We start from the raw sequence: 22,014 nt of genomic DNA on the forward strand, positions 1-22,014 counted from the left end.
AAGCCAAGTCTCTAGAACAGCTTGTGAGCAACCAGAACTGTGTACATTTACATTTATGGCATTTGTTATTTACTCATAGAATACATCCTAGCCAGTACAGTAGGTTAGAGCCCAATATACCAATGATCTAGAATACTGTAGAAATACAGGGATCACTGCTGATGCCTAGAAGTATAAAATACATAAGGTCTATCTTAGACAATGATAAGTGCAATAAACAATAAGTACCAGAGTCTGTCAGACAACATCAGTGTAATAAACAAATACCCTACAATAAGTACTAATTTAGTCAGCCAATATGAGAGCAGGGTCAGTGGTCATTTAAATATTCCATGACTAGATGGGTCTTCAGTCTGCATTTAAAGACTGCAAAGGACTCTGCTGTCCGAACAGCAAGTAGGAGTTCATTCCACCATCTTGGAGCCAGGACAGAAAATAGTCTTCATGTACGTCATCCATGAGACCTGAAGCAAGGTATTTCAAGCCGAGCTGTAATTGAGGTTTGAAGTACTCGAGGTACGGCTAGGAACCCGAACCTTACAGATCTTCAATCAGAGTCATGTATGCCTCTCACTGTGAACTTCTCCTCACGTGAGAGAAAATGCAAGTGAGGTTTTCTTAATGATGGTCTTCAGGTCTCTCTCTGGCACACTCTTCATCCCCTACTGGGAGTCGGAGAGCAGGGAGTTGCCACCCAGTCAGAAGGGAGATCACTGCAGCCCACACCAGTCCCACACCAGTCCCACACCAGTCCCACACCAGTCCCACACCAGTCCCACACCAGCTCCAGACCATCTCACAACAACATGAGCTCCTCCATAATGCTGGTCATCAAACACGGGCTGAACCGGAATATGTGATCAGGGAAGTGATCATGCAGAACTGTTGCCTACATTGGACATTCCCTGATCTTTCTGTGGGTATCTTACAGGGCATCTATCCAGAAGCTGTACACTGATACTGCCAAACCAAGAACAATTCCACCAATCATCTGGGCCAAGGAGCTGGAGGTATCACACTTCTGTGGCCGGCTTGCCTGCTGCTCTGTGCTGTCTGGAACAAAACCAGCATTTCCTTCTCCATTCTGCCAAAAATACAGCATCTAGCACCCTGAGACAAGCCACAGCACAGGAGACAATCTGAAGGCTCTCAGCCACAGGGCGAGCAAGCAGGGCACCACGGCATTGCACTCTGCCTCACATCAATGACCTCGTTAAGTAGCTAATGGCTAATTACACAGCTCCTGAACAAGGAGAGAGAGAGAGAGAGAGAGAGAGAGAGAGAGAGAGAGAGAGAGAGAGAGAGAGAGAGAGCACCTTCAGGCTGCTGCCATGCTGAAGAGGGCCAGGGGATTGTGGCATGTTTCAGGGTGTAAGGAGGGTCAGATGCCAAAACAATGAGAGCAGCATTGGCAAGGTCACACACCCAGGAGAGACACCCAGGAGAGACACCCAGGAGAGACAAGAAAACAAGTAAAGGAAGGATAAAGAGAATGAAGTGTTACCACTCTCCCACACCCTTACACCCTCACACCCCACAAACCCACACCCTCACACCCCCACCCTCACAACCCACACTCCACACACCCTCACACCCCCACACTCTCACACCCCACACACCCCCATCCTCACTCCCCCACACCCTCATACCCCCACAACTCACACCCACACTCCCCCACACTCCCACACCCACACACTCCCACACCCTAACACCCGACACTCCCACACCCTCACACCCCACACTCCCACACCTCACACTCCCACACCCTCACACCCCACTCACTTTTACTGTGTCTTATGCTCTCACTTTCTCTCTTTTGATCTCTCTCTCCACCTTTGCTCACTCTATGTTCCTTCTCTCTCTTTGACACCCTCCACCTCCCCTACACAGGTATGTAGGTACACACACACACACACACACTCTCCGCCTCCCCTACACAGGTATGTAGGTACACACACACACACACACACTCTCCGCCTCCCCTACACAGGTATGTAGGTACACACACACACACACACTCTCCACCTCCCCTACACAGGTATGTAGGTACACACACACACACACACTCTCCACCTCCCCTACACAGGTATGTAGGTACACACACACACACACACACTCTCCACCTCCCCTACACAGGTATGTAGGTACACACACACACACACACAGTCTCCACCTCCCCTACACAGGTATGTAGGTACACACACACACACACACACTCTCCACCTCCCCTACACAGGTATGTAGGTACACACACACACACACACTCTCCACCTCCCCTACACAGGTATGTAGGTACACACACACACACACACTCTCCACCTCCCCTACACAGGTATGTAGGGACACACACACACACACACACCCTCCACCTCCCCTACACAGGTATGTAGGTACACACACACACACACACACACACTCTCCACCTCCCCTACACAGGTATGTAGGGACACACACACACACACACTCTCCACCTCCCCTACACAGGTATGTAGGTACACACACACACACACACACTCTCCACCTCCCCTACACAGGTATGTAGGGACACACACACACACACACACTCTCCACCTCCTCTACACAGGTATGTAGGGACACACACACACACACACACCCTCCACCTCCCCTACACAGGTATGTAGACACACACACATACACACACACACATTCTCTGCCTCCCCTACACAGGTATGTAGGTACACACACACACACACACACTCTCTGCCTCCCCTACACAGGTATGTAGACACACACACACACACACACACACACCCTCCACCTCCCCTACACAGGTATGTAGACACACACACACACCCTCCGCCTCCCCTACACAGGTATGTAGGGACACACACACACGCTCTCTGCCTCCCCTAAACAGGTATGTAGGGACACACACACACGCTCTCCACCTCCCCTACACAGGTATGTAGGTACACACACACTCTCCGCCTCCCCTACACAGGTATGTAGATACACACACACACACACACTCTCCGCCTCCTCTACACAGGTATGTAGGTACACACACACACACACACACACACACACACTCTCCACCTCCCCTACACAGGTATGTAGGTACACACACACACACACACTCTCCACCTCCCCTACACAGGTATGTAGGTACACACACACACACACACACTCTCCGCCTCCCCTACACAGGCATGTAGGTACACACACACACACACACTCTCCACCTCCCCTACACAGGTATGTAGGTACACACACACACACACACTCTCCGCCTCCCCTACACAGGTATGTAGGTACACACACACACACTCTCCGCCTCCCTTACACAGGTATGTAGGGACACACAGACACTCTCCGCCTCCCCTACACAGGTATGTAGGGACACACACACACACACTCTCCGCCTCCCCTACACAGGTATGTAGGTACACACACACACACACTCTCCGCCTCCCCTACACAGGTATGTAGGTACACACACACTCTCCGCCTCCCCTACACAGGTATGTAGATACACACACACACACACTCTCCACCTCCCCTACACAGGTATGTAGGGACACACACACACACACTCTCCACCTCCCCTACACAGGTATGTAGGTACACACACACACACACACTCTCCGCCTCCCCTACACAGGCATGTAGGTACACACACACACACACACTCTCCACCTCCCCTACACAGGTATGTAGGTACACACACACACACACACTCTCCGCCTCCCCTACACAGGTATGTAGGTACACACACACACACTCTCCGCCTCCCTTACACAGGTATGTAGGGACACACAGACACTCTCCGCCTCCCCTACACAGGTATGTAGGGACACACACACACACACTCTCCGCCTCCCCTACACAGGTATGTAGGTACACACACACACACACTCTCCGCCTCCCCTACACAGGTATGTAGGTACACACACACTCTCCGCCTCCCCTACACAGGTATGTAGATACACACACACACACACACTCTCCACCTCCCCTACACAGGTATGTAGGGACACACACACACACACACTCTCCACCTCCCCTACACAGGTATGTAGGTACACACACACACACACACTCTCCACCTCCCCTACACAGGTATGTAGGGACACACACACACACACACTCTCCACCTCCCCTACACAGGTATGTAGGTACACACACACACACACACACTCTCCACCTCCCCTACACAGGTATGTAGGGACACACACACACACCCTCCACCTCCCCTACACAGGTATGTAGGTACACACACACACACACACTCTCTGCCTCCCCTACACAGGTATGTAGGTACACACACACACACACACACTCTCTGCCTCCCCTACACAGGTATGTAGGTACACACACACACACACACTCTCTGCCTCCCCTACACAGGTATGTAGGTACACACACACACACACACACTCTCTGCCTCCCCTACACAGTCTCCATTGCCTCTCCATCACCTGCGTAGTGCCAAAGTCACCCCTCGTTTGCTTGTGTATGCTCTGTGGTGTGTGCGCACGAGCGTCTGTGTATGTGTGTCTGTGTGTAAATTTAGCATGAGCATTGCTGTGTGCACATTGCATTCCCCATCAATACCCTCTCCCATTCCTTGCCAATACAAGTGTGTGTGTGTGTGTGTGTGTGTGTGTGTGTGTGTGTGAGTCTAGAGGGGAACAAAGACTGGCAGCAACTGAGCTGTTATAGATCTTCACATCTCTGTTCTTGTTCAATCAGCTCATGAAAGCAGAAAGCTAAGGCCCCCCCTGCCCCCGCCCACGCCCCTCACCCCCCCCCAGTTAGGACAGACTAATGAGCGTGCGCTCCTGGCTGCCGGACCAGGTCCGTCTGAGGGCCTCTGACAGCCATGTTGCAACCCTCCACAAACAGCAGCCTGTGCCAGTGCGTGCCACACACACACCATCACACACACACACGCGCGCGTGTGTGTGATGCTGTGGGTGAGTGTGTATGAATCTGCAGTTTTGCACAAGAGACCTAAAGCAATTAGCCAAGAGCAAATGTGGAAAAGTCAACGATCATGGAGAGACAGACGTGCTCCAGAGGATATGACTGCGTTTTGATTGCTTGGACTTCTGGGAATAGCCAGAGCTGAGTCAAGACAAGAACGAACCATTTAATGTAACCCATGCTTGTGTGGTCCCCCGAGCTAATTATGGCAATTAGCATACTAATTACTGTATGCAAACGAGGGTATCCCATCCAGCTAAAGGAGTGTACATCAACACATTGAATCCAATGGAAGGTGCCGATGTTTTTATGTCCAATTCTCCCTTCTCACCCTGATCTATAGCCTCTCGTTAGGAGTACAATAAAGAACACAGAGACACATAAAAGGTTATATACTGCTGGAGTGTTGTTTTCCCACCAATTAGCAGAAGGCTGATTTATGACTGTTACGTGCTGGAATTCCCAATGGGGCTCTGGGCACATTCCCTAAAGTTCCCTGTCTCACAAACACACAAAAACCCAAAAATGCTAGCTAGTACATCCATATGAATGAACACACACACACACACACACACACAAACACACACACACACACAGACAAGCAGGCAGGCAGGCAGACAGATAGACAGGCACACACACACACACACACAAAGTGAGGTAAGGTCTTGTTCTAACCTTAACCCCTGTGACCAGGTATGCAAAAAACCTTTGAGCTATTCTGAACTATCGAATCATAAACTAGACATCACTGAAACTTAGAGAGCATGTTTGAATACTTCCTAAAAGCTTGAAGTTCACACTGAACTCACACACACACATACAAACACACACACGCACACACATACATACACACACACACACACACACACACACACACACACACACACACGTATAGAACTGCTGTGAGCTAGTGAGGGCATTTGACACAGACAAACCACAGGGTCAAATAAGTCAGTATTTTAAAATTCTAGATAGCCAACATGCTCACACCCACATGCAGGAAAAAGAACATGTGCCATATATACTTGGTAACATAAATACATGTACTTGATAAGGATATGTGATACCCTTCTGCTCCCAGGGGAACACAGAGGAAGCAAACACATCGGTCCAACATACAGGAAGTCTGCTATGCCTTTAGTATCATGTGTTTACAAAAAAAACAACCATTTAGACATTATTATGGCCAAGCATGTGCTCAGATCATTGGCTAATGGCGAGTCCAGACGTGTGAGTCTCTGCAGGTGCACGGAGGTTTTTAAGGGTCATTCACAAAGATAACACCGTGTCCCGATATTCAGGCCCTCTGCACCACGTCACAAAGGAACTCCAGAGTCATCCTACTTCTGCACCTTTACTCAGTTCTCACACGGTGAGATGACGAGACAGAGACACAGAGAGACAGAATAAAGGACAGAGATAGAGAGAGAGACAGAATAAAGGACAGAGACAGAGAGAGACAGAATAAAGGACAGAGACAGAGAGAGACACAATAAAGGACAGAGACAGAGAGAGACAGAATAAAGGACAGAGACAGAGAGAGACAGAATAAAGGACAGAGATAGAGAGAGACACAATAAAGGACAGAGACAGAGAGAGACACAATAAAGGACAGAGACAGAGAGAGACAGAATAAAGGACAGAGCTAGAGAGAGAGACACAATAAAGGACAGAGACAGAGAGAGACAGAATAAAGGACAGAGATAGAAAGAGAGACAATAAAGGACAGAGATAGAGAGAGACACAATAAAGGACAGACAGAGAGAGACACAATAAAGGACAGAGACAGAGAGAGACAGAATAAATGACAGAGAGAGAGAGAATAAAGGGCAGAGATAGAGAGAGACAGAATAAAGGACAGAGACAGAGAGAGACAGAATAAAGGACAGAGACAGAGAGAGACAGAATAAAGGGCAGAGACAGAGAGAGACAGAATAAAGGACAGAGATAGAGAGAGACAGAATAAAGGACAGAGACAGAGAGAGACAGAATAAAGGACAGAGACAGAGAGAGACAGAATAAAGGGCAGAGACAGAGAGACAGAATAAAGGACAGAGACAGAGAGAGACAGAATAAAAGACAGAGACAGAGAGAGACGTACGAGGTGATCCTACATGCAGCAGGACATGTGACTGTTACAACCTGAGGGACAAGCAACAATTTATTATTGATTATTATTTATTTTCCTTTTCTTTTATTGATTACTAATAATCCTGTAAATAACTTAATTTCTAGTGTTCTATTATAATCTACATTATTATCTTTCTTTTATTTATGCTGTGTTTATATTTATGTGTTTCTTTTTAACTGCTTTGGCAACATTCATGCTAATAAAGCTTGCTGGACTGAACACAGAAAAGGTCAGAGAGAGAGAGAGAGAGAGAGAGACAGAGAGAGAGAGACAGAGAGAGAGAGAGAGAGAGAGAGAGACAGAGAGAGAGAGAGAGAGAGACAGAGAGAGACAGAGAGAGAGAGCGAGAGAGAGAGACAAAGAGAGAGAGAGAGAGAGAGCAAAAGAGAGATAGAGAGATGAATATTGTGAGGAATATTAATCCTATTATTTATTTTATCCTATTGATATATTTACTGCTATTTTTTCTTAGTTCATATTTATTGTCACTTCATTTTGCTATTTATTAATTTTTATTACTACTTTGTTAGTTATGACAGTACTATATATATATATATATATATATACACACACACTGTATATGTATACACATTACAGTATACATACACACACTGTACACAGGGTAAATACAGTACTGCATACAGTATGATATACGGTATGATATACAGTATATGTATATATGCACACACACTGTACAAGGTATATACTGTATATATACAGTATACACACATTACAGTATATATACATACACTGTACAGGGTATATACTGTATATATACAGTATACACACGTTACAGTATATACACACACTGTACAGGGTGTATACTGTTTATATACAGTATACACACGTTACAGTATATACACACACTGTACAGGGTGTATACTGTATATATACACACACTGTACAGGGTGTATACTGTATATATACAGTATACACACGTTACAGTATATACACACACTACAGGGTGTATACTGTATATATACAGTATACACATGTTACAGTATATATACACACACTACAGGGTGTATACTGTATATATACAGTATACACACGTTACAGTATATACACACACTACAGGGTGTATACTGTACTGTATATACTGCTGTTTACTGCTCTTTTCTTCATCTGTGTTTGTATACTTGTTACTTCTGTTTCTCTGAAAATGCTTTTGCAATACAATATGCAATTTTGTAATGCCAGTAATGCTCATTTAAACCGAATTGAATTTAAGTGGTGATTGAGAAAGAAAGAGACAGACAGAGAGAGAGAGAGAGAGAGAGAGGGAGAGAGAGAGAGAGAGAGACTCCTGCCACAGTCTGAGGGACAGTGAGTGACCATATCAGATACCAGAGATACAGAGACTTTTATTATATTATTATTATTATTATTGTTATTATTATTTTATAATAATAATATAATTATTGTTGTGGTTATAATCATTGTTATTATTATTATTGTTAGCGGTTGTAGTATTATATCTTTTGTTTATCATGTTAATTTCTTCATCAAAGGTTTAGCATAGAGAGAGAGAGAGAGAGAGAGAGAGAGAGAGAGAGAGAGCTCCAGCAGTAGCTGCGGTGAGAGGCCACTGGAGAGCTGGACTCTCTGGCCCTCAGCAATGATGTTCAATCCCACACTGCCCCTGGCCCCCGGCCCCCGCCCGCCCCTCTATGTGGTCCAGTAATTCCAGACGCTGGGGAAGGATAGATGTACTGTGTTGTACCGATCCAACAATCCACAGCCCTCCTCTAACCCACATACTCTGTCTCTCTGTCTCTGTCTCTGTCTCTGTCTCTCTCTCTCTCTCTCTCTCTCTCTCTCTCTCTCTCTCTCTCTCGCCACCTTTGAAACTAGATCAAATGAGCCACTTTGGTGCTCAGACTGATCAGGTCGATCACTCCGAGCCTACTGCCTAACTACAGGACAGTTTTCAGAGCCTATGTAAGCTAAGGTACAAGAGTAACCACAGTCCGATGGTGCAGGTGCCCACAGCCCCATCTGTGGGACCCTGCGGGACCCTGCGGGACCTGGCAGAGAGTTTTACATGCCTCACATCTGCAGTAACAGGCAGATGCGGGGGAACGGCTTTAACGAGACCTCCCAGCCCGGGAAGCCCGGCCTGACACAGCCTTCTGCGCTCACCTCCACCGCGCGGCAGGGCTAAAGGGCCATTTTGCGCCATGTCAAAGTGCTGTGAATTTTCCCTTCGAATGACAGCTGTTAGTGTTAAGAGATCCAAAAGGGGTTTTTCTGACACCGTTCACATACTACTGCTATTATGTGGCTGTTTTGTATTTGAGTGGATCCTGTCAGCGGTGCAGTTAGTGATAACTGAGCGCAATTCTAGCTCAGCATCTCACACAACTGTAGGACAGCTTCACAGTTCAGGACGTCTCCTGGACAACAGTGCTGAATTACTCAGTATGGGCTGATGTGCTGGAAATAGCAAACGCCTCTTCTGGTTCTGTGCATTTCATCTCAAGAGGTTAGACGAACAGGTTGAGAAGGAATTTAGAGGAAAATTTGGAGATTTCTTAATTATCTGAATGATTCGAATAGTAACAAGGGGACCCTACGGACTGCTGTGCAGACAAACCTGCGGCCTGACCTTTCACCAAAAGAAGACCTGGGGCAGAAAGACGAGAAGAGGCGTCCTCCCACTGAGATGAAAGTTCTCTCCTACTTAAGAGTGTATTAGCAGAGTAAACCACTATCGCTACAGGAGTGGAAATATTAAATTAGTTGAACATCAAACAGGGTCGGCTACAATAAACAGACTTTCTTAAATAACTTTCTGTGCACATTAAAAAAGAGAGATCAAAATAGAAATAATGTTCCAACATCCTGCGTGTTCCTAACAAAGAAAAGCAAAAGTGTGTGTGACAGGAATGTGTGTGTCTGTGTGTGTACGTGTGAGAGTGAAAGCGTGTGTGTGTCCGTGAGTGTGTAATGTGCATGCGCATGCACGTGTCTATGTGTTTGCGTGCTTTGTCATATGTTTACACACAGCAGGAAGGAAATCAAAGCAACCGGACATGCCTGCGCGCTCACTGATGAGGAAACATTGATCTCCGCCTTCGCAGAGACGCCGCTCCACTCTTCACGGCAGCTAAACATTGCAACAGCTCCACGAAGCGCCAGATCGATAGCGAGGACACCGGTGTCCGGGCGGCATGTCCCCTCTGACACACGAACGCGCTCGGCCTGTCACGGCCTGTAACGAGGCTCTTTTATCCTCGCCTGCCATCTGTTGCTCGGACACCATTTCTTTTGTCCTTGTAGGACCCCTTAATTAGACTGCTCACCCCATCCAATCACTTTGCCTCATAAATTATCACCATGGCGACAAAGAACCCTTAATCAGTTTTGCTATTGTTTGGCTTTTCTTTTAACGAGTGATCAGGCCTGGTGATGATACCATTTTTAAGGTGGCATGGGATAATTTAGAGGCTGGTTTCTTTTCTGCTGTCGGCTGGTCCACCTTTACTGAAGCAGCCCGTGCACGCACAGATAACACATGATCTACAGCAAAAGGCAAACAGGGTTGACAGTGGTTGATGTCGCTGGTCTTCAGCTGCACCCCAAGTCAAGGCGCTGCAGCGCAGGTGGGGCGGGTGGGTTAGGACCGCCTGGAGGGCCACGCAGCACGCACATGCCAGACCCCTGCCGCTCGGACCCACCTGGGCCAGGGCAGAGACTTCAGGCTAAAGCATGTTGAACTCAGCACTGCTGCGTGGTTACAGTACCTGATTTGTAATCCGAAGGTTGCCGGTTCAAGTCCCTCTGAGCAAGACCCTTAACCCTCAGTTACCCACGTTGTGTTCAGTCAGAACTGTAAGTTGCGTCAGATAAATTCTGTAATTTAATTTCCAGGTTTTCTAACCTACTGAAAACATTCAGAAAACCTGGCACAGTGCATTTGTCGATACCAGAAATAGTGCTGCCTGCCACGCCAGTATAAGGAGCTGCAGTTCCTGCAGGAGTTGCAGTATAAGGACGGCAGTTCCAGGTGAACAAACGTGCTGTAGCCATGCCTGGTCCGGAAGCCGGAGCGTGGCTAGCTGCTGTGAGCGTGCTAAGACGGCCCTGCCGTGCACGCGGCACCTTCACGGCCGTGGTTTCGTAAACTTCTCACCCTACTGTCGTAGAATTCCTCGCCAAATTTCAGGCATGTGTGTGGAGAAGACCCGCCGTGGCACCACTGTACGGACATCTCCGCTCTCTGTTCCAGGATCTGAAGGTCCTAACCGTCAACTTCCTAATTCCAGTCTAATTTAAACACTAATTCAGTGTGGTGCTTTAAACTTGCATGTACGGAGTGGTGACACCAAAAATAAAACTAAAAGCAACAAAAAAAAAAACAACTAAAAAAAAAAGACCTAGAAGAACAAAGACTTGCTTTGAACAACTTGCCAAAGGAGCGTGTAAGATGGTTGTTTGGTGTTTTTAACATACACATTGCGGTGCACTGAACACACAACATACGTCTGCCACCATTGATCAAGACTTCACTCAACATTTGTATATCCTTTTATGGCGGTTGTAGTCATATAGCCATTCTCTCTTCCTCTTTAACAGGAATTGTAGCCGTTATCCCACCACAATGCCTTTTCTTTACAGTGAATAGAATCTATTTTTTAGAAATGTGGCAAAAAAACACAGGACAGGAAAAACTTATTTGTTGCTGAATACTTTTGATCACCAGACAAATTATGAAAATCATATTCTCATACAGATGTCAGCATTTTGGCATGTGATAAAATATTGCTATTTTTAAATGAGCTGAAAGGACACGTCTCCTTAACGTTCACCTACTTCAGGAAGCTCGAATGTGGGTAACAGGACAGGAAGCAGGATTATGGCTAACAGGACAGGAAGCAGGCAGATGTTGGTTTACACACCAGCTGAATCACCGTCACAGGTCCTGATGAACTTATAAATCACAGCACTGCTAACTTTCACACCAGCCATGGTGTGGTGCTCCAGCACACTGCAATATCTACAAGATCTAAGATCAAGGGGGGGAGAGACTGGGAGGCAAAGTGGAAGCAAGTGTGAGAGAAAGAGAGGGAATAACAGAGGGAATAACAGAGGGAATAACAGAGGGAATAACAGAGGGAATAAGAGAGGGAATAACAGAGGGAATAAGAGAGGGAATAACAGAGGGAATAAGAGGGAATAAGAGAGGGAATAACAAAGGGAATAACAGAGGGGATAAGAGAGGGAATAACAGAGGGAATAAGAGAGGGAATAACAGAGGGAATAAGAGAGGGGATACGAGAGGGGATATGAGAGGGAATAACAGAGGGAATAAGAGAGGGAATAACAAAGGGGATAAGAGAGGGAATAACAGAGGGAATAACAGAGGGAATATGAGAGGGAATAAGAGAAGGAATAAGAGAAGGAATAAGAGAGGGAATAACAGAGGGAATAAGAGAGGGAATAACAAAGGGGATAAGAGAGGGAATAACTGAGGGAATAACAGAGGGAATATGAGAGGGAATAAGAGTAGGAATAAGAGAAGGAATAAGAGAAGGAATAAGAGAGGGAATAACAGAGGGAATAACAGAGGGAATAACAGGGAATAAGAGAGGGGTGTGGGGCTGAACTGATGTTCTCTCTCTCCCCCCCTCTCTTTTACCCCCTCCCCCCTCCCTCTCTCTCTCCCCCCCTTACCCCCCTTCTCTCTCCCCCCTCTCCCCTCCCCCTCTCTCCCCTCCCTCTCTCTCTCTCTCCCCTCCCTCTCTCTCTCTCTCTCTCTCTCTCTCTCTCCCCCCCATCTCTCTCTCTCCCTCTCTCTCTCTCTCTCTCTCTCTCTCTCTCTTCCCCTTTCTCTCTCTGGGGTTTCAGCCCATGTTCTCGTACTGTCTCCCTTTCATCAGGGATCAACCAAAAAGTTTCAAATACCTCCCGAAGGAAAACAAACATGATTCGGCCCAGTGAACACATCTGTCCTTTTGAGAAAGAATAAAAAAGTTCTGTTTAAACAGCTGTTGGGATCCTCTGTACTCAGAATGTTGTGAGAGAGGATCTCTGGAATAACACAGTGGCTGGACACATGGCCTAGGGGTCAGACATTAAACAAACACTAATCCTCACTTCCATGATACTGTGAGCACACATGTGAGGCTAAGGGTGAGGGTGAGGATGAGGATGCGGATGCGGGTGAGGATGAAGGTGAGTGAGAGCTTTGCTAGGGCAGATCAGACAGCATGTCACATAAACTCTAAAACAGTTTCTAAAACACAGAACTGCTTAGCTACATAAAGAATGTGTGTTTTTAACTAGTTACTAAAGAAAAATCTACTCTCATCCTAACCTGTCACTCTCTTTCTCTCTCTTACACACACACGCACACACACACATGCACACACACACACACACACACACACAAATAGTGATATCATCAGTCTTCTATGCCTACTTGTGCTCCACCATGGATTGGCCTGTCACTCACACTGGAGTTGGCCTAAAGACATATAGTGTAACTGAGGCAAACACCCCTAACTTTCCACTGTGAGCGCTTCACCTCTTAAGTCTTCCTGTGAGCGCTCGCTCTCTCTCTCTCTCTCTCTCTCTCTCTCTCTCTCTCTCCCGCATCTGTGTCAGTCATGATTTTTTGCTGGCATTCACATCTGATCTGAAGGTGTCTCTGAAGTCTCCCAGCTGCACCCTTCATGCCATGGCTGTCCCCCCCCCCCCCCCACATTCTGATGTCTCCTCCATCAAAAGTCACGCGCCTGCCTCCTGCCCGACTGCGCGGGCCGCGGCCGTTCGCATCGGCAGCCAATTACAGGGCGGCAGTAATGAGCAATCCCGTTACCCTAGCAGCCAGGATTGACAGTCCCTCCCACTCATTTGTCAACAAATCCGAACGGATGGCACGGGGGCGGTATTGAGCTGGAGGTGGTGTGCACTGGAAACGCAGCCCTTCCTGCTTGTTATCATTGACAAGTTGCCTGAGGTTGATTTGCGGACCTCCTGCCTTAGTCGTCTTATGATACATTCGTGATGTGACGCGCCACAGTCAAGGTCTCTTCCAGAACTGTAATAACAGGGCTAAGCTACCATATAGGGAACAACTATATAGGACAAAGAGCAAGGACTTCATAGAAAAAGGAAACAACTTACACAATTGTGGAGGTTGTTAATTCCCTCAAAGGAAGAGTTAAAGCCAGACATTTCGAGCCTGTGATCCTACTGGCCTGAGATAGAGTTCAAACAAACCCATCCTCTCATGTACGGAGGGGCCTACACTCTCTGTGCACTAAAACGCTTTGAACTGTAAGACAGGAAATGTGAAATGCACTATGCACTAAAAATCAACTCAGTGGACCAAATCTGCACTGGCTGACTCCAGGGAAAGCGGGTGATGTTTGTTTTCGTATTTCCTCAGAGTCACCAGAGGACCTCTCTACTCTGAATCATTAGCCTCCTGTCCACTGCAGGCCGAGCGGTTTTGAGAATGGACAGTAAACGTTCCAGTCGCATTTCCACATGAACACGGCTGAGCACGGAACACTCAGAAATGGCATTCGGCGCCTCAGAACCGTTCGGGTTGGGTGGCACAGTGATGCAGAGATTCGCTGACCAGTCCTGCACAAACAGAGTTTTGCACACGGGACAAGAACACTAGAAACAAACCAAATGACTAAATTATCAGTCTCATTCCGAGGTGTTTAAGCATGTAATTATCAGGAGAACCACAAATACGTCCACTCCTGTGGAAAAAGAAACCCTAACCGTGTCAGGAGTCTCGGACCGCATGAACGGCCCAACACAGCCCCCTAACCGTGCAGACCTACGGTGGAAAAGGGGGTTACGGCGTTTTAGCACTTCTTAAATCCATCCATCCCTCCATCCCTCCATCATGTCATTCATTTATTTATTCATACATTCATCCATACATTCCTTCGTCATTCCATTAATTCGTTCATCTATTCGTCCATTACTCCATTCATCCATTCATCCATTCATTCATTCATCCATTCATCCATTCATTCATCCATTCATCCATTCATCCATTCATCCATTCATCCATTCATGCACTCCTAGGCTCTGCTGGATGCTTGGACACACTCACATCGCTCTTTGTACTCCTCAGGGCTACAGGAGGCTTCGCCGTCTGCCAGCAGCCCCGAAACCCCAAACTGCCTCTTTCCAGGATCCTCAGTTGTCTTCAGAGCACTGGGAGACCCCGAGTTTGCATGGGCCATCCCACCAAAGTCAAACTCCTTCCCCTCCACATCCGCAAAGTGCAGACGTGCCGCTGCTTCCGGCTCCACACACCCCTTCAGCCGCTTGGTGGGGAGGAAGGCGGAGTGGTAACCCGCGCTGTCGCGCTCCTCCACTGAGGAAGGGAACGGGCGGAAGGCTCCCACCCCTCCGTGGGGGAGCATGCTCAGTGGAGGGCAGTCCAGGTTAGCTGGGGCGAACTGCGGGTGCAGGTGGAGCAGGGAGGAGGGGAACTCTCGAGGGGCGAACCCTGCCTGCCGGTGGTACAAGGAGGTGAAGGTGTAGGAGCCAGTGGGGAATGGGAGGTGCATGTCCTTCTCCAGAGTGACGGGGACCCCAAACGGACGTGGGGGTTGGCAGGGGACGGAGGCGTCGCGACCGGCCTCGGCTGTCGATGCCAGCACCATCAGGGCCGGGGACGTCAGCGGGCTCGGCACATAGGGGGCGTTCTCCATCTTGAAGGCTGTCCGATGGAGGTCCATTACTGTCCCGCGTCTACTAAATAACAGAGGACCAGGAGAGCTACACCAGATCACACAACCACCTGCTCCAGTCACATCAGCTTCAGACCTCCACCTGTAGGGATGGAAGGATTTATGTCATTCTAAATCCAGATTAGCGCACTGCTGCATTCCTCGTTCGGGAACAGTCGCGTCTTATAAATATGCATGTAGATGCGTAATTTATAAAACAGTTCTTGATAAAAAGGCTGCGTTAACAAACGGCTACGGGATTAAGTCTTCGCGCACCACGTGGGGGTGTGGAGTAAACCCGCCGTGGAAATGTGCCGTTATAATTATGGCTACTACGTTATGGAAAAAGCGATCAGATGTATTCAGTATAGCCAAAGAAGCGCATTGCACGCGGGTCACATCGATTCCCACTGCGTGACCAGCCCATGACTCTGACCGTCTTCACTGGATTTCTGCTGAACGCGTTCGGTTACGGTCCCCGTGTTATCGATGTCTAAACGCATCGATTAGATTCGTCACACGCGCCCGAGAACCCCGGCCACGGCCGTGCACGTGCGGCCGTCTAGACTGATTATTATGGATAACGTGGATTACAACGGAAAATAAAGTGAAAAATAGTTTTGAAATGAAAAATAATAAAAATAAAACTTTTGAAAGTTTAATGTGAAGTTTAAATCACAAAACGAGTCGTGTGTGCATTATAAAGTCTAATATTTTTTAACGCCCACTTGTACATGTCATATTTTATTTATGCGGTTGTGTAGTATGTTACAATTCTAGAAAGTGCAGAAGATCTTGTACACCGTTTGGTGCTCTCATTTAGAATCAACCGCGTCCATTCAGGCTAAATTAACTTGGCAAAATTATTCAAAAAAACAACAATAACAAAAGTAATAATTACAATAATTGTTGCTGTTTAAACAACTCAAAAAAGTCAGTGGACGAAATTAGACTACTACGTTAATTTCCTATTTATTAGACACGGCGAGTAGGAGCAGGAGCTTTGGTAAAAACTGGATACGTCAGTTTGCAACCGTGTGATAAAATAATAAACTGCACGAGCAAAACTTCCAGCGTCTCCTCGAGCGAGCAGCGGTAAACGGAAATCTGTTCTGTTTTCTTCAGGTTGTCCAACTTTAAGCATGCCATGTATCCACCACACCGATTTAGCTTGGATTTCTCTTCGAGAATGATGAATCAAAGCTTCAACTTTATAATGCCCTTCACTGAAATAGCATAAAATCCTGTATAATATTGTGTACAGTGGAAGACAATGAAACCAAAACGAGCTGTGTCCGTGCATCAGAGGTCAGAAAAGTAAAGATGTTCAGAAAATTACACAAAAATAGGAAACGAACAATATTGTCCATCTTAAACAGATTAGAAGAAAAAAAAGTTTTGAGAACTTTTCACGAAGACTATGCGTGTGAAGCCTAATTTTATTTTTATTTACGATGGATCGTAATGTAGGCTTACGTTTGTATTAAAAGATATAAAAAATGTACTTCATAGAACTTTACTAGTAAACCACGAAAAAAATACTAGTTTAAGGAATGAGAAACAAACGTGCATTTAGCGAAGTCGGCCTATCTAAAAACAACTGTGCGTGACAACAGCAAATATATTTCAGTACCCTTAATAATTAATAACAGGACAAGACAAAGATACTCACAGCTCCCAAATCAACCATGTCCACCAGAGAGTCCGCTCTTATCCAGCACGGCTTGCGCCCGCTCGTGCCTCCTCGGTCCACGAGACGGAAGAGTTTGCAGATGCTCAGAGAAGAGACGCGACAGGACAGTACGGCTAAAGCGCGATTAACGGGCTCAGATGTGCGTGATGGGCAATAAGTTGCCCGAACTTGGGGTAAGTGCTCGCAACTGAAAGAAAAATACGAGAGCGCGTGGCATGTGCAGTACAGATCCGTAGACGTAGCTGCGAAATCCCTCGTTTTGCACAGTGAAAGCCATGCGCGAGCTCACTCGCGTCTCTCTCTCTCTCTCTCTCTCTCTCTCTCTCTCTCTCTCTCTCTCGCTCTCTCTCTCTCTCTCTCTCATTAGCTCACAGTCAGCCTGCTGCTAAAGTTGGATATCTTGTCAAACACAGTAAAAACAGCGCGACTATTTTAAAACTCGTAGGGTGAGCAATGCCAGGCTTTCGTTTTGATCCGAGTATTACCAATTTCGAAACTTGCTCGAGCGTCTACCCCGCCAGCGTACGTGCAAGGCAACGTACGTTTATACGTTACCGCCTGCGTCCATCTGCTGGCTGCGGGACAGAAGGCACCTGCTTTTATCAGACAGAACTAGACAGAACATTTCTGATCACATTTCCTTCCGTCGATGCTGGATTTTTTTTTTTTAAGTCATAATAATAACACTTATGTGATTTAGGTTGTTAAAAGCCATAAATAAGAAAGACTTCAAGTTTAAAGAGAGACACTGAAGATATGAATACGCTTAGGCAAATTATAGCTATATGGGTCATATTTTACTGTTTCAGTATTATGCTTACATTTTTCCGTTAAGATTATTTTATGCATGCCTCAAGTTATTAGACAGCCTCTGATTAATTTATTTTGTTCACACTTTGTCACAGCTGTTTGCTAAACAGAGAAGAATACTGATATAAACCGGCCCAAGCTCGTGCAGTTATTTCAAACCAGCTCGACACACTGTGGACTGATCCGTTTGCACTGCACGTAGACCCGTGCGTGATGCGCGCGGGGAAATGGTACGGAGGGTGGAGGTTGATGTTTAAAGCAAGCGGGGCTGGATGGCGCGTGTTTACGGCTGCTGGAGAGGCACGCCTGGCAGGTCAGGCAGCGCGGGACTGGACTTGGTGTCCACGTGCGCTTTGCCCAGTGTGCGCCTCTGGTACGGGACCCGCGCTGAGTGAAACTGAGTTTCAGTAAAACACAAACACTAACTAATATTTTTCTTTTTTAGAAGGTTTTTAAAGGTTTTCTTGCTCACTACTCTGAACAAGACAATCTGCCCGCCTTCAAGGACACGTTGGATAAAGAAAAAAAAAACACATTTTGCCTAAAATCTGCTTAGATTAGATTTCACATTATAAAATATGTCCAAACCAAGAGTAGAAGCAAACACATTATATTTCTTATTATATCGTTTTTTTCCAATCGCAGCGAAGTATTATGTACATACTAACACACCGAATGTTTACGAGCTAGATGAAAGGATAAAAATTAAAGTTACTCCCTCATCAAGAAGTAGAATGTTAGCTCAAGTATATTAAATCATAGTTTAATAGAGGGCTCCCGTTATGATGAGCTCCCTGAGGTCATTAAGAAAACCCACTAACTCTCCCGCCATCCACAGCGTGGCAGAGAACGCAGAAACACCGCACAGTGCTGCAAGGCACCGGCTCTTACTCCTTGCTTGAGAAATTCATTTCCAAGGTGGAGAATCAAATCACATCAGTTAATTCTAGAGAGCAATTAGATATAATTTGAGTTTAATTGCTGATAAGTTTTTGTTGTTTTTTTGTTTTGTTTTGTTTTGTTTTTAATGAAAATCTTTTGAACTGAAGAGGACAGCACCCCACGCGGGTAGCAAGAAGCGCGTAACCATCCAAGAAATGGACTTCAGTTCACAGGAACTTCAGTCCAGGAAAATGAATGATAAACTTCGTAAGGTTTGGATAAAACTGCAGCAGTGAAAATACAGCAAAGAGCATGTCAGAGGAAGAGGAGGGGTTGAGAGGAAGCACATTCCAAACAAGAAAGTGCATCACTCTGTGTGTGTGTGTGTGTGTGTGTGTGTGTGTGTGTGTGTGTGTTAGGTGTCTGAGACCTCCCAAAAGAGGCTGTGAGTGAGATTGTAACAGCAACTACACTGTAAGACATTGTGGTCTCCATCATTGACAGTTTCCTTCCCAGAAGTCTAAGCAGGTACCAGGCAGAAACTCCTTCCCTGAATAGATTTCAGTCCCATTCCTCTGGTTCTCGGCCTCCTCAGAGGCAGAGTGCTGACGTATAATCAGTGTTTTCTGTCCAGGGGGAGACGAAGAATAAAGGTTGGTGTTGTGTGGTTCTGGATCCATACTGGCTGAAGTGTTCCGTGCAGCCCTGCCGTCACTGTGATCAGAGCTTCGCTGACGCGGCATTGCGGTAAATGTGTTTTGGCTGACAAACAAACATGGACCACAGACCGTCTGCCTCTCCCACTTCTCAAAGTAATCAGATGTTTATGTGTCCCTCATACGTCTCTTTTTTTGTATGTCACTGTGTCCATAGTAATGACGGTGAGTGGTGTGTGTGTCTGAGGAAGTATTAGACCTCACTAAGAATATTTGCTCTTCCCAGCATCATCAACAGAACAAACTCACACACACACACACACACACACACACACATCCCCTCTCGCCGAGCTCCATCTCTTCTAGCCATGAGGTTGACATTGACATGACACTCCAGAAATAATTATCAACAAATACTCCCTGCCTGCCAAACAGACCCCCCTCACCCCACACGTGTCAGCAATGATTGGTCCACATGTCACCATCCGCACACACGAGAGAGAGGCTCCATGAACCAGGCGCTTTCCACAGAATGCCTTCAATATTTTTAACATTCTGAAAATGTCTTGTTTGAATGTAATTCCTGTTTCCGAAAGACATTCGGTACAGCTAAGTCTACGCACCTGGACTGCACAGTCTTTGCTTAAAGAGCATCGGTGCTAGACAATCACAAAGAAACTGAAAATGAGCCAAGGTCTTTACTCCAGCTACTCACTGGTGAAGTCCTACAAACCTGTATGTTTGACCTGCTAATGCCCCCAGAGCAGTAGGTCTTAGATACACGCACGCACGCACGCAGCCAAAAGATCTTCCTCCTCGCTGCTCTTCCTGCGTGTTAACATTTTTCGCCTGTAGGATAAAAAGTGGGAGAAGGCAGAGGGATATTACGTCCCTCCACAATTACCAAGTTAAGCGAATATTAAAACGTCTGGCTGGCTGGGCCCGGCCGGTCCTGATTGCTATTTTAACCTTTGACTGTGGAACAAAGCAGGCAGCTCTCCGCGCAAATATGAGAGAGGGAATCTAATTCGGGAATGATCCTCAGTAATGAGGCAGGAGGGTGGGGGAGGCTAATGGAGTCATATTGCGCCGTGGCTGCACGAGTCAGAGCCGAGGGGCTTCCCGTGCAGAATAATCACACCAGCGCAGCGTAACGGGCCGCGCGCTCACACCTTCCGCCTCCCCTCGGGACTGAGCTCCAAAATAGAGCAGCAAGAGTGGTCATCACATTAAAATGACCCTCAGGTGTGTACGTGTAGCGCTCTGGTCTGAAAAGACCCGGAACTGTGCGTGTGCATCGCCTGCATCAACGTGGTTTCCTCACTGCAGTCACGACACCTCGACGGGGCTGGAGAGTGAAGATAGGCACGCCCCCCCCCCACACACACACACACACACACACTTTGCTTCCTTCTGCCTCCCAGCGCTAACAGCTGGCACTCTTGTGTCCCTCAGTAAAAGTTACACACAAATAAAGAAAACAAGCCTTTTATGACTGCAGTGGCATTTTCATTTTTCCATCCCTTTTTCAGTGTGCGTGCACTTCACTTTCTCTCGCCACTCCTCCCTATGGACTTGAGTCAAAACCACAATGGCTCCTTAAGCAACCCGGACCTGGTCCGCTCTCTGCCCTCTAGTTAACCCGCCCCGTCTGTCCCCGTGTCTGGGCCCAGCGGGGACAGGCTCAGACCCGGACGTGCTAAAGCTCCGTTCCGTCCGCACTATTCCCAGTTCCCAATCAGCACACGGGCGGAACAACGGGCCGGGCTGGGTGTCACCCCGTCAGGGCTGTTAATGGAAGAGCTCAGCGCGGGCCGGGCCCCCGGACGCTGTCGCCCCTGCCTGTCACAGGCGGCTGGGGAGCGGAGCGCCATTACCGCCAGCGTTCATACACTGCTGGTCACTAAACTAATAGGGGCTTTGTGGGCGGGGGCCGGCACGACGGAGGGATGGAGATGAGATGTGGAGAGGTGGCGGAGGACGACTGGAAATGAGAAAAGCGACATCCAGGGACGTGGGGGGGGCAGTGGTGTCTGGTGCCTTCTTCCTAATTTGTAGAACCAAAAGCTCAGGGTGTGGGCAGCCTTGCGGCGTGGCGGGATTCAATTTGATGTCATTTAAGCGGGTGAATGGGGATACACAGCGCAAGCAGGTGGGCACCGAGCCAGTGCCGTTACCGCGCCGACA

At 47.2% G+C, this 22,014-nt stretch overlaps 1 protein-coding gene across 2 annotated transcripts in view; it reads right to left on the reverse strand.

Annotated features, from left to right (window-relative positions):
- The window catches only part of rnf220b (ring finger protein 220b), a 42,163-nt gene extending 24,397 nt beyond the window's left edge, over positions 1–17,766 (reverse strand). For both annotated transcript variants that reach the window (XM_035522080.1, XM_035522079.1), the window contains exons 1-2: positions 17,459–17,766; positions 15,162–15,889 (exon numbers count right to left, since the gene is read on the reverse strand). In XM_035522080.1, the coding sequence (XP_035377973.1) occupies positions 15,162–15,795 (634 nt within the window). In that variant the 5' untranslated portion in view covers positions 15,796–15,889; positions 17,459–17,766. The remainder of the gene's footprint in view (positions 1–15,161; positions 15,890–17,458) is intronic.
- Between the last annotated feature and the right edge of the window lie 4,248 nt (positions 17,767–22,014).

The sequence above is a fragment of the Electrophorus electricus genome, chromosome 23 (genome assembly GCF_013358815.1).
Source record: "Electrophorus electricus isolate fEleEle1 chromosome 23, fEleEle1.pri, whole genome shotgun sequence".
Taxonomy (NCBI): Eukaryota; Metazoa; Chordata; class Actinopteri; order Gymnotiformes; family Gymnotidae; genus Electrophorus; species Electrophorus electricus.